The following is an 18,055-nucleotide window of genomic DNA, read 5'->3' as shown; positions in this document are numbered from 1 at the left end:
ACCAGTCCCCTCGCCGGCGCGCACACTCGCCGTAGGGTGAGCGCGCAGCCGTCAAGTGGTCCAGCGTCGGTACCCTAGGTACCCACCGCGCGTCTCCCTTCTTTTTCCCGAAGCGCAGAGCGGATCCGGTAAGGTTTTGTCCTCTTTCTCTTAGATTCTTCCCCTTCGTAGAGTTAGGGTTTCTTCTTGCCACCGACGGCCATCGGTCCGAGATTCGACGGCCGTCGTCTTGGGTCTTGCGGCGGAGCGTCGCCGGCGGTCGTCGGTGGATCCGGCGACCGCTGCTTTTGAATAAAAAAAATCTGAAATTTCTGATTCATCTCCTTCTAAATGCTTCGGTTCAAAACCTTCTTTCCCCGACTAGATGTACACACTAGAACTGTTCTGATACTATTGATAGATTCATAGGATCACTAGATGCACAACTAGCGGGTCTACAACTTAAACTTTAGATTAAAACATTGTATGAGATCTACATCAGAGAAAACAGAGAGAGAGAGAGAGAGAGAGGGAGGGAGAGTAGAGGGAGAGTAGAGATGTCAACCATCAATCTTGGTGCTTGAGCTCGCCATGGAGACGACGACGTCGTTGATGGCGTGGCGAGGGTGGTGTAGCAGGAGGCGGTGGAGCTTCCCGCCGCTAACAGTGCCTAGATTAGATCGGGTTTCTGTAGATGGACGAGTAGAGCATGGCAGCGAACTTGGGCTTCGTGCCCTCGGCCCCCACCTCTCCTTTTATATATGCTGCGCAACCGGGATCCACAACCATAGATTGATTGTGCGCCCCCGATCAGGATGCGAGATAGGGTCCGACTCGGTCCAACGACCAACTCGGGGTGGAGATCAAACTAACAGTGTGAAGATCGACAATCTGTCGATCGCCCTTTTATTTCAGGTTCCATCGATCGAGAAAAATTTTCAAGCTGGAGGCATGATGGAAGCCAGAGTAGATCGGAAGACGAGAGGATCCGTTCACATGGCCACTGACTGATGACGGCAATCCCGTCATGGAAAAACAATTGGAGTTGAAGAAACACATGCAAACGGAGCTCTAATAACCCAAAAGGAGGAAACGTTAGTGCTCGCACACGCCACGCCAACAAGGAGCCATAGCCGTCTGCTTCTGTGTTAACTCTTCAAGAAGTGCTGCGTGCGCCAGAACGCATTAGCGTCGTCGTCTGTCTTGCGAGTCAGATCGAGGCGAGTCGCGGATCCCGCACGCGATCTAGGACAGAGTAGTGTTGTACAAGTTGTGAGCTCTTTCAAGAGCTTCAGTTCCCGGGCCAGTTGTCGCGCGTTGCAAAGGCCAAATGCATCGTGCACGTTTCATGAGCACTGAGCAGTAGAACGACGTCCAGGTATTCAGAGAACACAGGGCATGCAGTAGCCTTTGTATGCTATGGACATATCTAAAGCTCGTACTAGGGCTACCGGGCATTCTGGATGAAGAGGCAACAGTTCTCTGCCACCACCGAGGAGCAGCAAGTGGTGGCTGCTGCTCTCTTTTCTAGTACCTCCCTGCACTTTACCACAGAAAACTCCAAAGAGGCAAAGCAATAAAGTTAAAGGGAGTCTATTTAGTTTTTTTTTCACTTTAGGAATTATTAGGACATGAAACTGAAAGCCACACTCGAGGAATGTAGCTTCAAGGGCGCAGGGACAGTGGCTAGACCAAAGTGACAAAAGGCACCGGGTTTGAAATATACTAACAATGCAAGGAGTGCCAAGTCTAACACTTTCACTTGAATAGAAAAACGAAAAGCGTGAATTGTTTGGGATAAGGCATTGAAACATGAGGGGCTAGCAATGGCAACTCTCTCCCGAATGGGGATGGCACTCACACTCACACCAAGCATGATAACATATCAAACATGGCAAAAGGATCAGCACACACTGATTTGAAGAAGGAAAAAAAAGGAAAGAAGGCAACATCTAGTAGAGCTAGCTAGCTTGATTTACAAGGCACGCCGCAGGAGTCAAACATCTAAGCCTAACAAACCCATTCATCCGAGCCCAAGCTTTTTCGCAGCACACCACGCTCCGCTAGTGATCCTGCAACCATGCATGTTGTTGCCTCGCTCGATCACGAGATGGCGACGTCGCACGGCACCTCCTGGAACGACCGCGCCGCCGACGGCGAGAGTCCGACGACCACGGGCGAGCAGAACGCCTCCATGTAGTAGTGCCTGCTCCTGACGCCGGCAACCTTGAACTGGACGCGCGCGCGCATCCGGACGTCGACGCCCACCTCCCCGGCCTCCAGGTCGTGCCGCAGCTCCCGCGCCGCCCGCTCCGCGACGGCCGCCGACCGCGCCACGGCGCGCACGTCCAGCCGCGTCTCGTTGCGGCGCGGCTGCCGGAACGCCGGCTCGTCGGCGACGGCCAGCTGCGCGGACTCGCCGTAGAGCACGCGGAACTCCACCCACTCGTACAGGATGGACACGCGCCGGTTCGGGTTGCGCGCCGCGAAGGTGAGGTAGAACGTCGCGTTCGCAGTGGCGTCGGGCGGCGGCGTGACGTTGAAGTGGCGCGCCACGGCGCGGGTGACGGCGTAGTCGATGGGCTTCGGCCGGACCGCCAGCCAGAAGATGAGCACGGCGAGACCCGCGAGGAGGACGGTGACCACCACCGACGCGACGAGGAAGCGGAGCACGCCCACCCGCCGGGCACGCCCGCTGTGCGCGACGCCCCCGCGCATCGTCGCCGCCGCCGGCATTGCGGCGTTCGTTCGTTCGCTGCTGCAGCTAGCTGTGCGTGGCGATGTTGTTTCAGTTGCGGTTGCGCTGCGAAGGCATCGATCACGTATTCGCACGTCTGCGGCGGCTTTGTATAGACGACGAGATCATCAGAGGAGGCGCCATCATGTGCAGTAGGCTTTCTTGGCGGGAAAAGAATCAAAGATGAAAAAGAGATGGCCACAGCTACGAGGTGGGTGCTTCGAACGCCGTGCTCTCCGATGCGCGGCTTTTGCTTTCGGTTTGTCCTTTAACTCTTCCATGGAAGGATTCGAATTCCACTCCTCTCTGCGCACTGCAGGAATTTTGCTCGGCGATTACGTGACAGCCTGACAGCCATGCTGGGCTCTCCTGTGCTAATTTAAAGATGATCTTGTGGACATTTAAAGATGATGATGTTTTGGCTAAGAGAAAGAACTTGTTCATCTGTTTTATTTGTCTGAAACGTCATCTTTTAATGACTGGAGGTACTAGTAGAAATGCAAAACGCTGTTAGGCCTGCGCATGTGCATTGTAACATCACGGACATGCGGTTCTGATCTTGTCCAAACACAACAAATTTGACAAGAATTTCTTTTTATAGCTTTTTTGCCCCTCAACTTTGGACCCGAGCTTCTTCTCCACGAACCACGTGCAATTCAGAAAAGAAACCCATAGAAATGAGAGAATTCAACAACTTTTTCTATTGAAAAGCCCCATTTCGTCATGGCACCCCAAGGACCAGGACACCTGATCGATTGAAATTAAAAGATCATCGTTTGCAAATAAATATAAAAATGGCCAGTAAATTGTTACACTATCTCTATAGGACGAATCATGATGCCAAAATATGCAACTTTGCCGTCCTGAACAACACCTAACCCATGTTGAAAAATTGCGGGCGCTCTCTAGCTTGTACGGCGGATTCTATTTGGCTACTACCAAAAGAAGTTCAGTTGGAGCATGTCTGAGGGTTCTTTTAACAGGACAAAGAAAAAGAGCACCGGGCAAAGTGGTATGCATGCTTTCCACTTTCACAATGTCATGTACTCGAATCCAAACCCAACCTTGAGAATGTGTAGTATGCCTAAATACAGTCCAACCGTACAGAGTCCACTGTGTACACAGGCAAGCAAAATTTGGAAAGAATTTCATTTTTTTGAGCTTTCTTTTAGAAAAACTTCGAAAACAGGCTTCTCCATATAACAGAGCAATTCTGAAAAAAAAAAGACTATACAAATGAGAGAATTCAGCAACCTATTCAATTGCCCCATTCGCCACGGCACCTCTAGGTCTGCTGATGGAAATTAAATGATCGCTGTTAAATAAATTGAAAACTTTATATCCAATGGCTTCACTCAGAGTTACTCCATCATGTTTCAATGGAAATTAAATTGTTACAGTAGTTCATCTGGATAAATGTTAGAGAAATTTCTGGTTAATCTATCTCTATCTTACTATTACTAATTGGAGGCTCCTTTTGAAGTCTCCAAGTGAAGCCACCTAGGTAGACACTATAGAAAAAGAGAGAATTCCTAAAAATTCTCACAAAAAAGCAAAACATCTGGCCATCAATCGCTAGTCTCAAATCATCGTAGCCATTGGATCTATTATGTTTTCTAAAAAATTAGCCACCTATGCCATTATGAAAATAGCCTAAACTAACCCCTAAAATCTATATCTAAATTACCCACCTCTGCCATTATATAAATAAACTAAAGTAACCCCCTAATCTTTATAAAAATTACCCACTTATGACATTATAAATAATATTTAAAGTAACCCCTCAAATTTGCATCTATATTACTCACATATACTAGTATTAAAAATAACATGAGGAAACCATACATTTGAATCTAAATCACCTTAATTAAAAATATACAACAATATATGATTCTAAGTAGTTTATTTCTTACACTATTGGTATATGATATAATAATTAAGGTATATACGCATGACGTGTGTCACTAGTTATAAAGATATAGAGGAAGTGATGAGAATATAGATTTCTATGTTAAAATTATAGCTCAAACTCAGGGTCCATTAAACAAATTTAAGCGCATACATGCAATGCAAAGTGAAAAGTTAAAGATTATAAATGTGGATGAAAATATTACTAACTAAAATCTATCACAATCGGATGAAGATAATAAGTATATATATATATACGTATTGTGTTCGAATATTTAACAAATGAGAGGTAGCTCAAGGTAGTAGTTTAGTAGCAATGTAGTTTCATTTTTTCCCATAAGAGACTACGCATTAGTTCTCACGAGGCACACTTGAAAAAATAATCCTAGAAATTCTTATAAAATAAAAAAATACCAAACATCAATCCTGTAAACTCTAATAATCATAGTCATTGGGCTATTATATTTTCTAAACAGTTACCCACCACTATCATTATGAAAATATTCAAAAAATAAACTCTAAACCTATATCTAAATTACCGAGCTAAGCCATTATAAAAAATAATCTAAAGTAATCTCATAATCTTCATCCAATTTACTCGTACATATCATTATAAAGCGTAACTTAAAATACCATTCTAAATTTATATTAAGTTATCCACGTATGTCGTTATTAAAAATAACTTTAAAAACATAAGTCTCAATAATCTAATTATCTTCATGTGCATCGTATAGAAATGTCCATAAATAATAATATATGATTCTAAATTACCTATTAATACTATTTTTATTATAAAATTCTAAGTTAAAGTATATACGTATGATGTGTATCATTGTATCACCATGTATACCATTTATACATGTATGTGAGGAGTTGAGGAAAAATATTGATTTTTATGCTAAACACAATGTATGAGGTGCAATACAAAATGGAAAAAGTGTGAGTGTGGATGAAAAAGTGTATAGAGTAATTACTAATTAAAAATCAATTATAACTGGATAAAGATAAGTACATATTTATACGGGTATTATGTTGAATTATTGAAAAACGAGAGAGTAGTAGGTAAATAATTTTGATTGTTAGGTAGAAGTTTATTTTCTAAATAATTTTCAAATACAATACTTTTTAAAAATATTAGCCCGTGTGGGAGCACGGGTTGATGGACTAGTACGATGTATCCTGGATAAATGTTTTGATCTTTAGCTAATAAAAAGTTTGTTAATAAAAGCTGGTTAATAAAAAGCTGTGGCTGTTTGGATCCCCCAGCTTGCATTGGATTGGTTATGGATGTGCAAGGCCTATTTGCTGAAAAAATAGTTTCATGGTGCCAGATTTATGAGATCATAAAAAGCTGGATGGTTGGCTAATAAAAAGCTTATTTGGACCATCTAGAGTTATCACAGTTTTTACAATCTCTAGTTGATCCAAGCGGGCCCTAAGCTTGTATGACGGAATCTGCCCAGCTACTACTAAAAAAAGTTTAGTTGGAGCATGTCTGAAGGTTCTTTTAACACGAGAAAAAAAGAAGACCAATGGACACACATAGAAGTGGCATGCATGTTTTCCACTTTCACAATGGCATGTACTCCAAACCCAAAACCCAACCTTGAGAATGTGTAGTGTAGTATACCTAAAGGCGGTCCAACCATACAAAGTTCACCATACAAAGTTCACCATACATGCTTCGCCTTTTTCGTTTCCCATCTAATGATCCTAGTAGTACCTTGAGACGGAGAGAAGCACAAGACGCAAACGAAAGAAGCTAAGTGGTGTGCGCACTTGGCTAACAAATTGAATAGTAGAGCATCACGTACTCAGCCTCAGCTAGAGCTACTATAGCCTATACTGGCAACAGATCGGAGCAGAAACTTCAGGCTCTCCCCTCCCCGTATGGGTCAAAACAAAGTGTGGTAGAAGCAGAATTAGCCAGGTAACATGATGCCCTGTAAAGCCCATGCTAGTCACATAGACTGTCAGTGGGATAAAAAGGTTTGCAACAAAGGGATAGGGCTTCAGTCCGTGTCAGTGTTGTTTTGTTTGTTTCAAATCGATCACTGTTCGATCAGTCAATCTGCAGCGATGCGCGGCCGGCCTTGCAGGTAATTGGCTGCTAGACCTCTCTCACCTAATCTTTGCACTACTACGAGTAATTAGAACCCTTGCGTTGCTAAGCGTTCTTGCTCGGGTTAGAAACTAAAGCTAACACGATTGATTGGACTCGTCTTTTGCTCATTGAAGGACAAGTATGCTTGCCAGGGACTGTCAACTAGCTATCTTGAAACTTTGTACTCAACATATGCTTTGCGTCCAAAAACTGAATGTTCTAACTCTTCTCAACAGAAGAAAATTAAACCCCTAAATAACACGTGTACCATGTGTTGGATATTGATTTATTTTATTTTATTACATTAATGTAAAATAATACTATAGGTGGTTAAACAAAAAAGAGTCAATTACCAGAACAGTTGCATATATCTACTATATTTTACAGCATAGTGATTAGGGATGCAAATGTTGCTTTGTGTAGGGCCTAGACCATTGGGTCGACCCAAAACTTATTTAATTAAACTAATCCTCATTTCAAAGCAGTAAAAGTGGAATAAAAATGACTGACCAACTATTACTCACTGATACCTTCACTTGCATCAGCGGAATGGGTCAAACATGCATTGGATTAGATCTTCACACTACTGGAAAACTAAGCATTCGTCCCGAGGTTTAGTACCAGTTGCATTTTGACCCAGGACTAATGTGAGTATTATTATCGGGTCTAATGGATAGTTCTTGAGAAGCCCCCATGACCCCCTTTAGTACCGGGTGGAGCCCCCACTCGGTACTAAAGAGCTCCCCCACCCTTATCCATCCGTCCGCCCGCCTCCGTCCTCACCCGATTTTAAAGCAAGCTAGCAGCAGCACCCGGCCTCATCCTCCTCCTCTATCTCTCTCTCTCCCCTCTCTCTCAGCACCCTCATCCTCTAGCTCCTCCTCTGCCTCCCCTCCCCTCCCCCCTCCGCTCGCCCCTCACCGGCAATGAGGAGTAGCGGCGGGGCGAGGTGAGGTGGCGGCGGGCGGGCGGGAGTGGAGCGGTGGGCGGGCGGGTTGGGAGCGGCGGCGGGCAAGAGCGGCGGGCCGGGGGCAGCGGCGGCGGCGGGGGCCGACGGCGGGGCGGGTGTTGGGGAGGGTGGGGTCGGCGGGGATTTCAATTTTTTATTTTTTTAATACCCTTTTAGTACTAGTACTGAACTATCAGTACCGGTTTCACAACTCGATACTAAAAGGTTTCCAACCGGTACTAATAGCGTTTTCTCCGGGAGTGTCATCAAGATTTGATGGATGCACCAGGCCAAACACGATTATTCAATTGATAGCAAAGTGGAGCATATAATTAATTTGATGAAGAGAACATTGACACCCATTAGCGGCGACATCGCACGTCGAAACAACACAAATAAAGTTACACTAGCTAGTGGAGCCGCGCCCATTTCTTTTGCGAGTAGAGAGAGATTAGCACGTCGCTGTTCTGGCCGTCAGCAAGGCTGTCTTTGCCTGTAAATCGACGAGCCCAAAAGAGATGTCCTGTGCCCTGAGGTGCTTGCTCAGTGGCGTGCAACGTGTCAGTGTGACCCTGCCCCGGATCAGATTGCGGTTGAGATCCACTCGCACATAATCAGGGGGGCCTGTAATGACCTGTCGCTTTGCCTGATCAATTTTAACTGATCCTACTTTTTACACCCTCCCCATACGTTCACAAATTCTCTTGTCAATCTAGCGGAACATGTGGTCAGAAATTACCTTCTCCTGTAAGCACTACAGTTAGTACACATTCAAACAAATTTCTGAACGGAAGAGGATTAGCTAGCTGAAATGTGACTGGAGTTTCCTTTTGGCTGCTGTCTGTCTTCGCTGTCCACATGCCAGTGGTACTACGAGATAACGCGTGCGGCTAATTTGGGCGCTACTTTAATCTTCTTCCCTTGGGATGTAATCATGCACTAATCAGCTTTGCATGCATGTGCTGACGGCCGGGCATTGGCCGCTGCTCTGTTCCTGAGTGATGGTGAGCTAGTAGGTGCGGTCTGAGCGTAGAAATAGATACTCGGTCCAACTCAAAAATAAAAATATATGATGTTTAGGCTATCAACATTGACTATAATAAACTTACAACTTGTATAAAATATATTATAGTTTAAATATAGGTATCTGAATACTATTAAAGTATTTTTCATGATAAATTTAGTAGCGTATCAACATTTATTGTACATTGTCGCCCGCTTCAAAAAGAATTATTGTACATTGTCACTCTAAACAACTCTTTATATGTTAATGGTCAAAGTACCAAAAGTTTGGCATGTCATCATTGTGGCGGAACCACCTCGGGTTAGCTTGATGAAACAGGGTTAAGCCGCCTAACATGCGACACCACTGCCTCAACCGAGTTAACACGAAGTGCCGTCGGATTTCATCCGATTTAACCACTTTAACAGGATCAAGTTCAGCAGACCCACACGAAGGTGAGCGGTTACAGAGAATACAACAAGTCCACTGGGTTAAGTATTCTTACTTAATTAGTTCGGCCATGAAAATTAACATCAGAGTTTCATAGAAAGAACAACAGAGAAAACGCTAGCGGAAGACTGCGTCGGGGTCGGACGTCCGGGCGAGGCCAGCCAGAACATCACTGAATCCTCTCCTCGCCGTCCGAGGAGGGGTCCCACTCGACCGTCCAGCCTGGCGGAAGCTGGGGCGGCCAAGCACCAACAAGGGAGGGGTCGGAAATTGCAACTTCACCTGAAAAACAGGAGCCACAACAAGGCTGAGCTACTAAGCTCAACAAGACTTAACCGGGGAGGAGCCACTACTCTTCCAACTAGACATGCAAGTCTTCTTGGCTGAGGGGTTTGATTTGCCAAAAGCGCTAAGTAACCTATTTTCAAGTTTTAGCTCCGGTTCTACATTTATTTCCCAGTCTAGGTTGTGCCACCTATCCTAAACAAACATCGAGCCACACAAGTGTATAGATAAAATAACAACATTGCCATCACATAATTCCTCATTTACTCAGGGTGACATAGCGATCAAGTAATCTCAAACTGTGAGAGGCAGACGAATCGATTCGAGTTCTTTAACCATGCATGGTGAACCTAGCCCCACGACATCCGCGCACCCGGAGGTCGCTTCCTGTGTCGGCCTTCCCCATCAGTCCCCTAACCCGTGTCGGGCCCATTTCCTTTGGTGCAAGGTTCCACAGACCCGGCCTCTGCCGTTCTGTGGCTACGCTTTGCCACCACGTGCGACAACCAGCAGGGGAAACTCCGTTCCAAGAACAATGGGGCGACCGCTCACGTCTAGGTTCAATCAGGTACTAGGCTTCCTCATCCCATACTAAGTATGAGGCTAGTACTTTCAAACACTTGATCACGAACACCACCACTGTCGGGCCTTAGCAAGTTTTCATAGACAGACGGGCAACCATCCAACCACCAAAGAGTTACCAAACCCTGCCCGTCCATCGTCCTTATAGTTGTAACAGGAGAGTAAACATGCAACTCCTACAACTCGCGAGTGACAGGAGATCACTCGGCTTTTACCGTCTCCTATTAAGCAATGCAGCTACTCGGTCCAACAGCTAGTGTTCATACCAAGGGTTACTAAGTCATGCATCTAGGGTTTCACACAACTCCTAAACGTAAATGCACAAGATGCTATTCGGAAGGCATGTGCAAGTCTGGCAACACACGTAGGATTTCATGCAACCGGGGCTTGCCTGCAAACAAGGAGGGTGGAAACTGCTCGGCTTCAGGGGCGGCTTCGACTTCAGCGGGCGGGAACTCGGCTACAGCTTCTTCTTCGGGCGTCGGGTGCAGCTCGTAGAAGCCGTCGGCGAGATGCAGCTCTACACGAATGCAATGCAAGGGTTAGCTTATCGTTTTGATTGACAGCAACACTGGCTCTCCTGAGCCCAGAAACTTGCGACAAAGAGCAGGAGTTGGAGACTGTTTGAGAGAGCTGATGATGATCAACAGGTAAGGGTAGGAAGAAACGAGTGGTCTGATCCTTGAACTAGAGGGTGTGATAACTGGGATCCTCCGACACAGGCGGTGAAGGGTTCCCACGTTTTACACTTACACCCTCAAGTTGAGGAAAAAGATCACAGCCAGACCCTCGGGCGAGACGGACAAGGGTCGGCAAACAGACAGGGTCGGACGAGGTGGAACTGGGGTCGGGCGGATAGGAGGGGTCGGGTGAAGCGGACTTAGGGTCGGCACTCACCTTCTTCCTGAAAGGAAAGCTTGGGGTCGGAAGAGGCTAACTTGGGCGCGGAACTAAAGCTTTGAGCGGGAACTAAGGCCGGCGGTGCTCCGGCGGTGATGCTTCTTGCAGATCGCAAGAGAGCTCTTGCGCAGCACAAGGGAGCAAGTTGCGGGTGACTCGGATGAACTGAGAAGGAACTGGGAGAAGAACTTCTCAAGATGGGGCTGATGGTGCTAGGAGCTTGAGCAGGGAGCTAGAGGAAACTAAGGGCAACAAAGGTGGAGGGAACTCCGGCGACGGGGGCATTCCTTTTTATAGCTGCGGGAGCAGAGGAACGGAAACGTCGCGGGGAGAGAGAAGGGAAGCGGCGCGAAGGCCGGGGAGAAGCAATGGAGTGCTCTGCCGTGGCGGCGATTGAGCAAACTGGGCGGTGCAACAGAACTCCGGGGGTGACGCCAGCGATCATTGCGCTACTCCGTCAGGGCGGCGTAGGCGCGGGTAGACCGGTAGTTGAGATTTGGCGGAAAGCGGGCGTCGCCGTGCGGAAGAGGTGATAGAAGCGACCGGTTAAACGGCGCTAGGATCGAGGGTGCACAGGTGGGAGAACAAGCGGACGCGGCGCGGGGGAGAGCGCGGAACAACAGATTGTCGGGCGGCGTCTGACAGGGCGGGGAAAGGAACTGTCGCGGCCGCGGTCGGGGTTGGCGGTGGGGGAATCGTCGTGTAGCGACGACCGGGCGGCGCAACTGTGGCTGGAAAGGACGGAAAAGACGGGCGACATCGGTCTCCGGGGCAGAGATCTGGTATCGTGATGATGGGCGCGGGGAGCGAGGATCTGCAGAAAGGGGTGCAGAGGGCTTCCGCTGCTATTGGGGGAAAAGGGCGCGGGAACCCACTCGGTCGCTTGCCAGAGACAAAACTGAGCGGTGGCGTCGGAGAAGGCGAGCCACGCGGCAGGAAGGCTCTGAGGCGGCCATGCAACTCGAGTGCGGCTGATGCGGGGGATCTGGAAAAGATCTCGCGGATCCACCGGGGAAAAGATCGGACGGGTGAGGAAGATCTAACCGGATCCGACGGATGGCTGAACTCGCCAGGGTCGGGAAAAGGAACGAAGCGGTGGGGGTCGGATCTCAGGGGTCGGAACTGGCGGAAAACTGAGCACTTAAGTGCGATTAACAGAACAACTGACGGAGGTTAAGGGCTGAGATCAAACCTAACTGGGAAGATTTGGGGGCGGTCGTTACAGCCATCCTAAAGCAGCATGTATTTTGAGTTGGATGAAGTGGCACTGTACCACTGTGCCGAGGTGCGCGCCAGTCCTAGGCCCCTAGCTAGTGCTTGTGTTTATTTTTTTAAAATTGATAGCTAGTGCTTGTATTTTTTATTTTTTTGAAATTGATAGCTAGTGCTTGTAGCACCCAACTCTGTCCGATCCATGAAATGTACTCCCTCCGTCCTAAATTACTATTCATTTTAACTTTTTTAGGTACACGGCTTTTTCACGTAGCATATATCTAGATGTATAGTAAAAGCTATGAATCTAGAAAAGTCAAAATGAAAACAAATAGTAATTTGGGACGGAGGGAGTATAGCGCTAGTGCCTCGGATGTTAAGGCACAGAGGAGGAAAGAATGTGCGTATAGGTGTAAATTATGCTCCCTTTCCATTTTAGCTACATCATCAGTTTACATGGAAAGAGTGAATTGACATTTGCTTCCTAAGTCGTCGTAACATGCTTGTGTCAGATTAGCATCATAAGTTTAGTAAGTGCTACAAGCAGCAACAACACACAAATGGCCAATTTGCCCAAATTAGTTACTGGTCCAAACATGAAAGTTGCTCGAAAAGGTCACCGGTTCCCATTTTTTGTTTTCTCGGGGTGTTTTAATTTGCTCAAAAAGGTCACCGGTTCCCATTTTTGTTTAACATGAGAGAAACGGCCACCTTGGCCTGGAACTCTGAATTCAGGAGCCACGCCAATCCATTTTCTGGTATTGGAAAGTCTCAACCAACTTGCCATAGGTTGCTAGTAGCAAAATGCCAAACAATGAGCCTGCCGACTATTCGGTTTCAGGCATGCATCGGCCACTACATATGCGTATCACAGAATCGTTGGCTGTTGTAGCAAGAGCAACCAAAAGCATGCAATTGATACCAATCAGGCTTAGATCTTAACCATATCCTGAAACCTACGATGCTGATCCTTGCCAAAAGCAAGAGAGCACCACCACCACAGCAAGTTGATCATCACACTAATAACACTAGTATTACTCAGGGCCTCTTTGGCAGGACTTTTGCAACGGTTTCGAGTGCGGCTTCAAGCAAAGCTGTACCAAACGGCAACTGGATGAATGCCTCCGGCGGGGAAGCCCCGAAAATGGCGCAGAGAGGAGCTGTTTGACGGAGCGGAAGCCCAAAATAATGGCTCCTCGTGGCTCCTCCTCATTGATTGCCACCCCTGCCCTTGGGTGGGACCAGCGGCGGGCGCATGTACGTGGAGGCGCTGGCCAGTGGCGGGCGCAGGGACGCGGGGCAAAGGCGTGGGCTGACGGCGGGCGGTGGCCGCCCCATCCTTCCGCGAGATCTAGCGGGGAGCAGCTAAACAGCGCAAGTTCGGCAGGGAGAGCAGTCAGCGCGAGGAAGAGCTCCCACGGGCCGACCTAAGGCGTCGTCGCACGAATCCGGCAAGCGACGAGCGTCAAGAAGAAAGAGACAGGAAAAGGAGGACGGATACGATGAAACCTGTGGCAAAGAAAGCGACGAGCGTAAGATACATGCTCCTGTGCGTTAAAAAAAAAGAGAGAACGCACCCGGATAACATGGAAGAAAAGAATTCCTTTAAAAGGAAAAAATAATGTTGTGGGCTAATCTATAAATTCTTTGATTTTTTTATCATCAAAAGATAAGGATATTATAGACATTCCATATTTTTATCCATCTTAAACAACTAGAAGAATCCGTTTTACCAAACGTAATTCCAAACGGACAATCCGAAGCTAAAAAAACTATTTTACCGAAGAAGCCACAGCTAAAACCGTTTTAGCTACAGTCCTGCTAAACGAGCTACAATTCCAACATTTTCGGATTCCAAAATCCTTTTCCTCTCAATAGCATATGGAGGAAGATATACATTCTCGAGATTAGTATCCAAAGACTATTGAAATTAGCACTCGCGAGTGCACACAGCTGATGATCCACTGACAGCTCTTCGCCTCTTCCTACGTGTACAGAGGGCCCACAGAGGCACCCAAAGGATATCTGTGCACGTGGCAGCCTAGGATTGCAGGGCTCCATCTTCGATCTTGACGGATGACGTGTCACACATGCATACATGTACTGTAAAGTCTACGCTTAGCGTGTACGTAGAGAGAGGGTCGGATTGCATGTCGAGCTGGGAATAGTAATTTAGCACGCGTGATATGAAGCTAGCTAAGCTTACATAGGAAGTGCGTGCTTACATATATGCAGATCATTTGGTCCCGTTGAATTTGACATGGCATCGATCGTGCCGTGTAACCAGCCTGCTGTAGCTACCCCCCTAGTTCCTAGTAGGCTACTCCAAGATATTTGACGTCAGCTGGAAAGCATGCAGCTTCTCGCTCTCCCTCTGCTGCTACTTAAACCTCAGGTGTGCCACCCCTCTGCTTCGTCAGAGCAGAGAGCTGCAGTGACAGAGCAAGAGGCCAAGGCACTAGCCAATAACCCAAGGAGAGAGTGGTAAACGATCGAAACCGATCAGCCATGACTGAGCTGGCGCCTCTCCCCAAGGTGTTGCTGGGGTCGCTGGCGTTCGGGGTGTTCTGGATGCTGGCGGTGTTCCCGTCGGTGCCGTTCCTCCCGATCGGCCGCACGGCGGGGGCGCTGCTGGGGGCGGTGCTCATGATCGTGTTCCACGTGATCAGCCCCGACGACGCGTACGCCTCCATTGACCTCCCGATCCTGGGCCTGCTCTTCGCCACTATGGTGCTCGGCGGCTACCTCAAGGGCGCCGGCATGTTCAAGCACCTGGGCGCGGTGCTGGCGTGGCGGAGCCAGGGTGGGCGCGACCTGCTCTGCCGCGTCTGCGTCGTCACGGCGCTCGCCAGCGCGCTCTTCACCAACGACACCTGCTGCGTGGTGCTCACCGAGTTCGTGCTCGAGCTCGCCGCCGAGCGGGGGCTACCCGCCAAGCCCTTCCTGCTCGCGCTCGCCACCAGCGCCAACGTCGGCTCCAGCGCCACCCCCATCGGGAACCCGCAGAACCTCGTCATCGCCTTCAACAGCAGGATCACCTTCCTCCAGTTCTTCTTCGGCATCCTCCCGGCCATGCTCGCCGGGATGGCCGTCAACACGGTCATGCTGCTCTGCATGTACTGGAAGGACCTCGAGGGCGCCAGCCCCGACGAGGTCGCCGCCGTCAAGGAAGGCGGAGGCCGCCGAGGAGGGGCGCTCGCCGGCGGCCTCGGTGCTCTCGCTCAACAAGTGCAGTACTAGCCCCGGCGGCGGCGCCGCCCTGCGCCTGCGCCAGAACGGCCACGCCAACGGCAATAACGGCCACGACGCGGAGTCGGTGATGTCGGAGAACATCTCGACCAAGCACCGGTGGTTCATGCAGTGCTCGGAGCAGCGGCGGAAGCTGTTCCTCAAGAGCTTCGCGTACGTGGTCACCGTCGGCATGCTCGTCGCCTACATGCTCGGGCTCAACATGTCATGGACAGCCATCACCACCGCCATCGCCCTCGTCGTCGTCGACTTCCGCGACGCCGAGCCGTGCCTCGACAAGGTATATACGATCGTGTTCGTTTAGTCTGTCCCATGCATCATGCTACTAGCTAGCCACTAGACGGCCGCGAGGCAGGGAATTATTGAAGGAAGAGGGGCACGCGGTGGGCATGCACGCCTCGATCATGTAGGTGTCGCGCGTGTCTGATCTGATGATCATGATGTGCAGGTGTCCTACTCGCTGCTGGTCTTCTTCTCGGGGATGTTTGTGACGGTGAGCGGCTTCAACAAGACGGGGCTCCCCGGGGCCATCTGGAACTTCATGGCGCCCTACGCCAAGATCAACCACGTCAGCGGCGTCACCGTGCTCTCCCTCATCATCCTGCTCCTCTCCAACCTCGCCTCCAACGTGCCAACTGGTGAATTAATTAATAAGCTCCAACTTTTTAATTATATTATTACACACTGTCTGCCATATCGGAAATTAAATGATGTCTGTCGTTTGTCCAAGTGTGTCACGGCCAGCTCGTTAAGCACTAATGCTGTACTCGCAGTGCTGCTGATGGGGGACGAGGTGGCGGCGTCCGCGGCGACCATCTCCGCGTCGGCGGTGACGCGGTCGTGGCTGCTGCTGGCGTGGGTGAGCACGGTGGCGGGCAACCTGTCGCTGCTGGGGTCGGCGGCGAACCTGATCGTGTGCGAGCAGGCGCGCCGCGCGCCGCGCAACGCCCACGACCTCACCTTCTGGAGCCACGTCGTGTTCGGCGTCCCCTCCACGCTCGTCGTCACCGCCATCGGCATACCCCTCATCGGCAAGATCTCCGTCTAGCTGCTAATTAATAGCTTCACTGCTACTGTAGTTAATTAGCACGTACAGAGGATCCATGGACGCATGCAGCTTCAACAATGTCGTGCCATGGCGACCGGTCAACGAGCGAGCAAGCTAAGGCAAAAATCAAGCCCTGCACCCTCATGCATGTACGCATGACTCAAGTGTGCGATTATTTATTAATTAATTAGTGCGTACTTTTCAAGTCTCAGTTATATATGTATATATATAGCTTTATTTGCCCTGCTCTGAGACAAACTGTTGTAAGTCGGTCGTGGCTAGAGCAGTGACGTCAGATGTTAAGAAATTAAGACGCAGCAATGTGCTAATAAGCAGCGCATATGCATGCAACACATCTGACCTGGTTTGCAGCTTTGGTTTGGTTGAATCTAGGTAATGATGTACTGGCTGGTGAGTATTGAGAATCATTGAATCAGCCTGATGCATGGTTTCAAGTCTAAAGATAAAATTTGCACCTGCGATCACAATTGATTAGTATATCAATCTTCAGAATATAGCTATATTTGTACGGGTATATTTGTCCACTCACCGTTTCAATCTCAACTGGGAACTCAAATGCATGTAGTTGTATCCTAAGGTCCCGTTTGGGTTCCTTCATTTTGAAGGAATTGGAATCTATTTAATGGAGTAGGCTAATTTATGTTGGAATGTGGCATTCCACAACTTTCCAAAGTTTAGATATAAGCCTATCTTAAATTCATGGGGTGGGAGATGGAAATTGATTCTATAGATTATAGTTATTAGAATGGAATTCAATTCTTATAGCACGCTCTTGGACTCGCTTCTCTATAGTAGAAGTGCAGCATATAAGTATCTCTCCCATATCACCAACTATAATATACAACTATATTCCACATACAATTATATTAGCTTAATTAATTTGTGTCTAAATTATGATTATTAGGATGGAATTCAATTCCAATGATCCAAACGAGGCCTAAGACAAATTCAAGTACTAAGTGTAGCTATATTTTAGAATGGAGGGAATATTATAGCTTAGCTTTGCCCTCGGATAATAGTGTTGGCAGATCCTGCCTTCAAGTTTCAACTTTGATCCTATTTTCTTACTAAATGAGGTTATACTTACTCCTATAATTAGATACTCTATTTGACCTCTACACTAATCCTCATAGGACATCCAAATAAAAAAATATTAATCTGATAAATTCTTTTAAAAAAGAAAATAGAAACATCCGGCCACTATGCCAAAGTCTCTAATCATCATTGAATTTTATTTTCTAATTACCCACCTATGCAATTACGGAAAGAACTTTAAATAATCCTCTAAATCATCACTCTCTACCATTATGAAAATAATCAACTATTAGAAAAAAAACATGCATTCATGTTCATCTATCTGTGCCAATGCAATTGGAGCCAACAAGGACAAGTTTGCAAAGTGTTATTCACCATTAGAGATAGCTTGGGGATTATCCATGGCAGCTCTTGTATTGTCCATGCCAGCTCTAATTATGAGGCGGCACGAATACTTTCCTTGCGTTTGTAATTTGATTTCAATTTTCTTTAGAAATTTATATGAAAATTCTAGATTCCAACGAGATCTATGAAATCGTAATTAAATTTTTTATCTGATGTTGATTTGAATAGGTAAACTAAAGTTTCATACA

At 47.8% G+C, this 18,055-nt stretch overlaps 2 protein-coding genes across 2 annotated transcripts; one reads left to right on the top strand and one right to left on the bottom strand.

Moving 5' to 3' along the window:
* Window positions 1-1,717: 1,717 nt before the first annotated feature.
* LOC101757686 (uncharacterized protein At1g08160) lies at window positions 1,718-3,007 on the bottom strand. Its single transcript, XM_004983703.3, has one exon. It carries the CDS (start codon window positions 2,713-2,715, stop codon window positions 2,083-2,085), a length of 633 nt encoding a protein of 210 aa, XP_004983760.1. The 5' UTR covers window positions 2,716-3,007; the 3' UTR covers window positions 1,718-2,082.
* Window positions 3,008-14,508: 11,501 nt separating this feature from the next.
* LOC101757285 (silicon efflux transporter LSI3-like) lies at window positions 14,509-16,894 on the top strand. The gene is given in 4 exon segments (XM_012842544.2): window positions 14,509-15,280; window positions 15,282-15,638; window positions 15,807-15,996; window positions 16,132-16,894. Coding segments are annotated over 4 exon segments (1,485 nt in total). The 5' UTR covers window positions 14,509-14,617; the 3' UTR covers window positions 16,407-16,894.
* Window positions 16,895-18,055: the final 1,161 nt, after the last annotated feature.

Source organism: Setaria italica, chromosome IX (genome assembly GCF_000263155.2).
Source record: "Setaria italica strain Yugu1 chromosome IX, Setaria_italica_v2.0, whole genome shotgun sequence".
NCBI classification, from domain to species: Eukaryota; Viridiplantae; Streptophyta; class Magnoliopsida; order Poales; family Poaceae; genus Setaria; species Setaria italica.
This window is presented reverse-complemented; position numbering and strand designations above follow the sequence as displayed.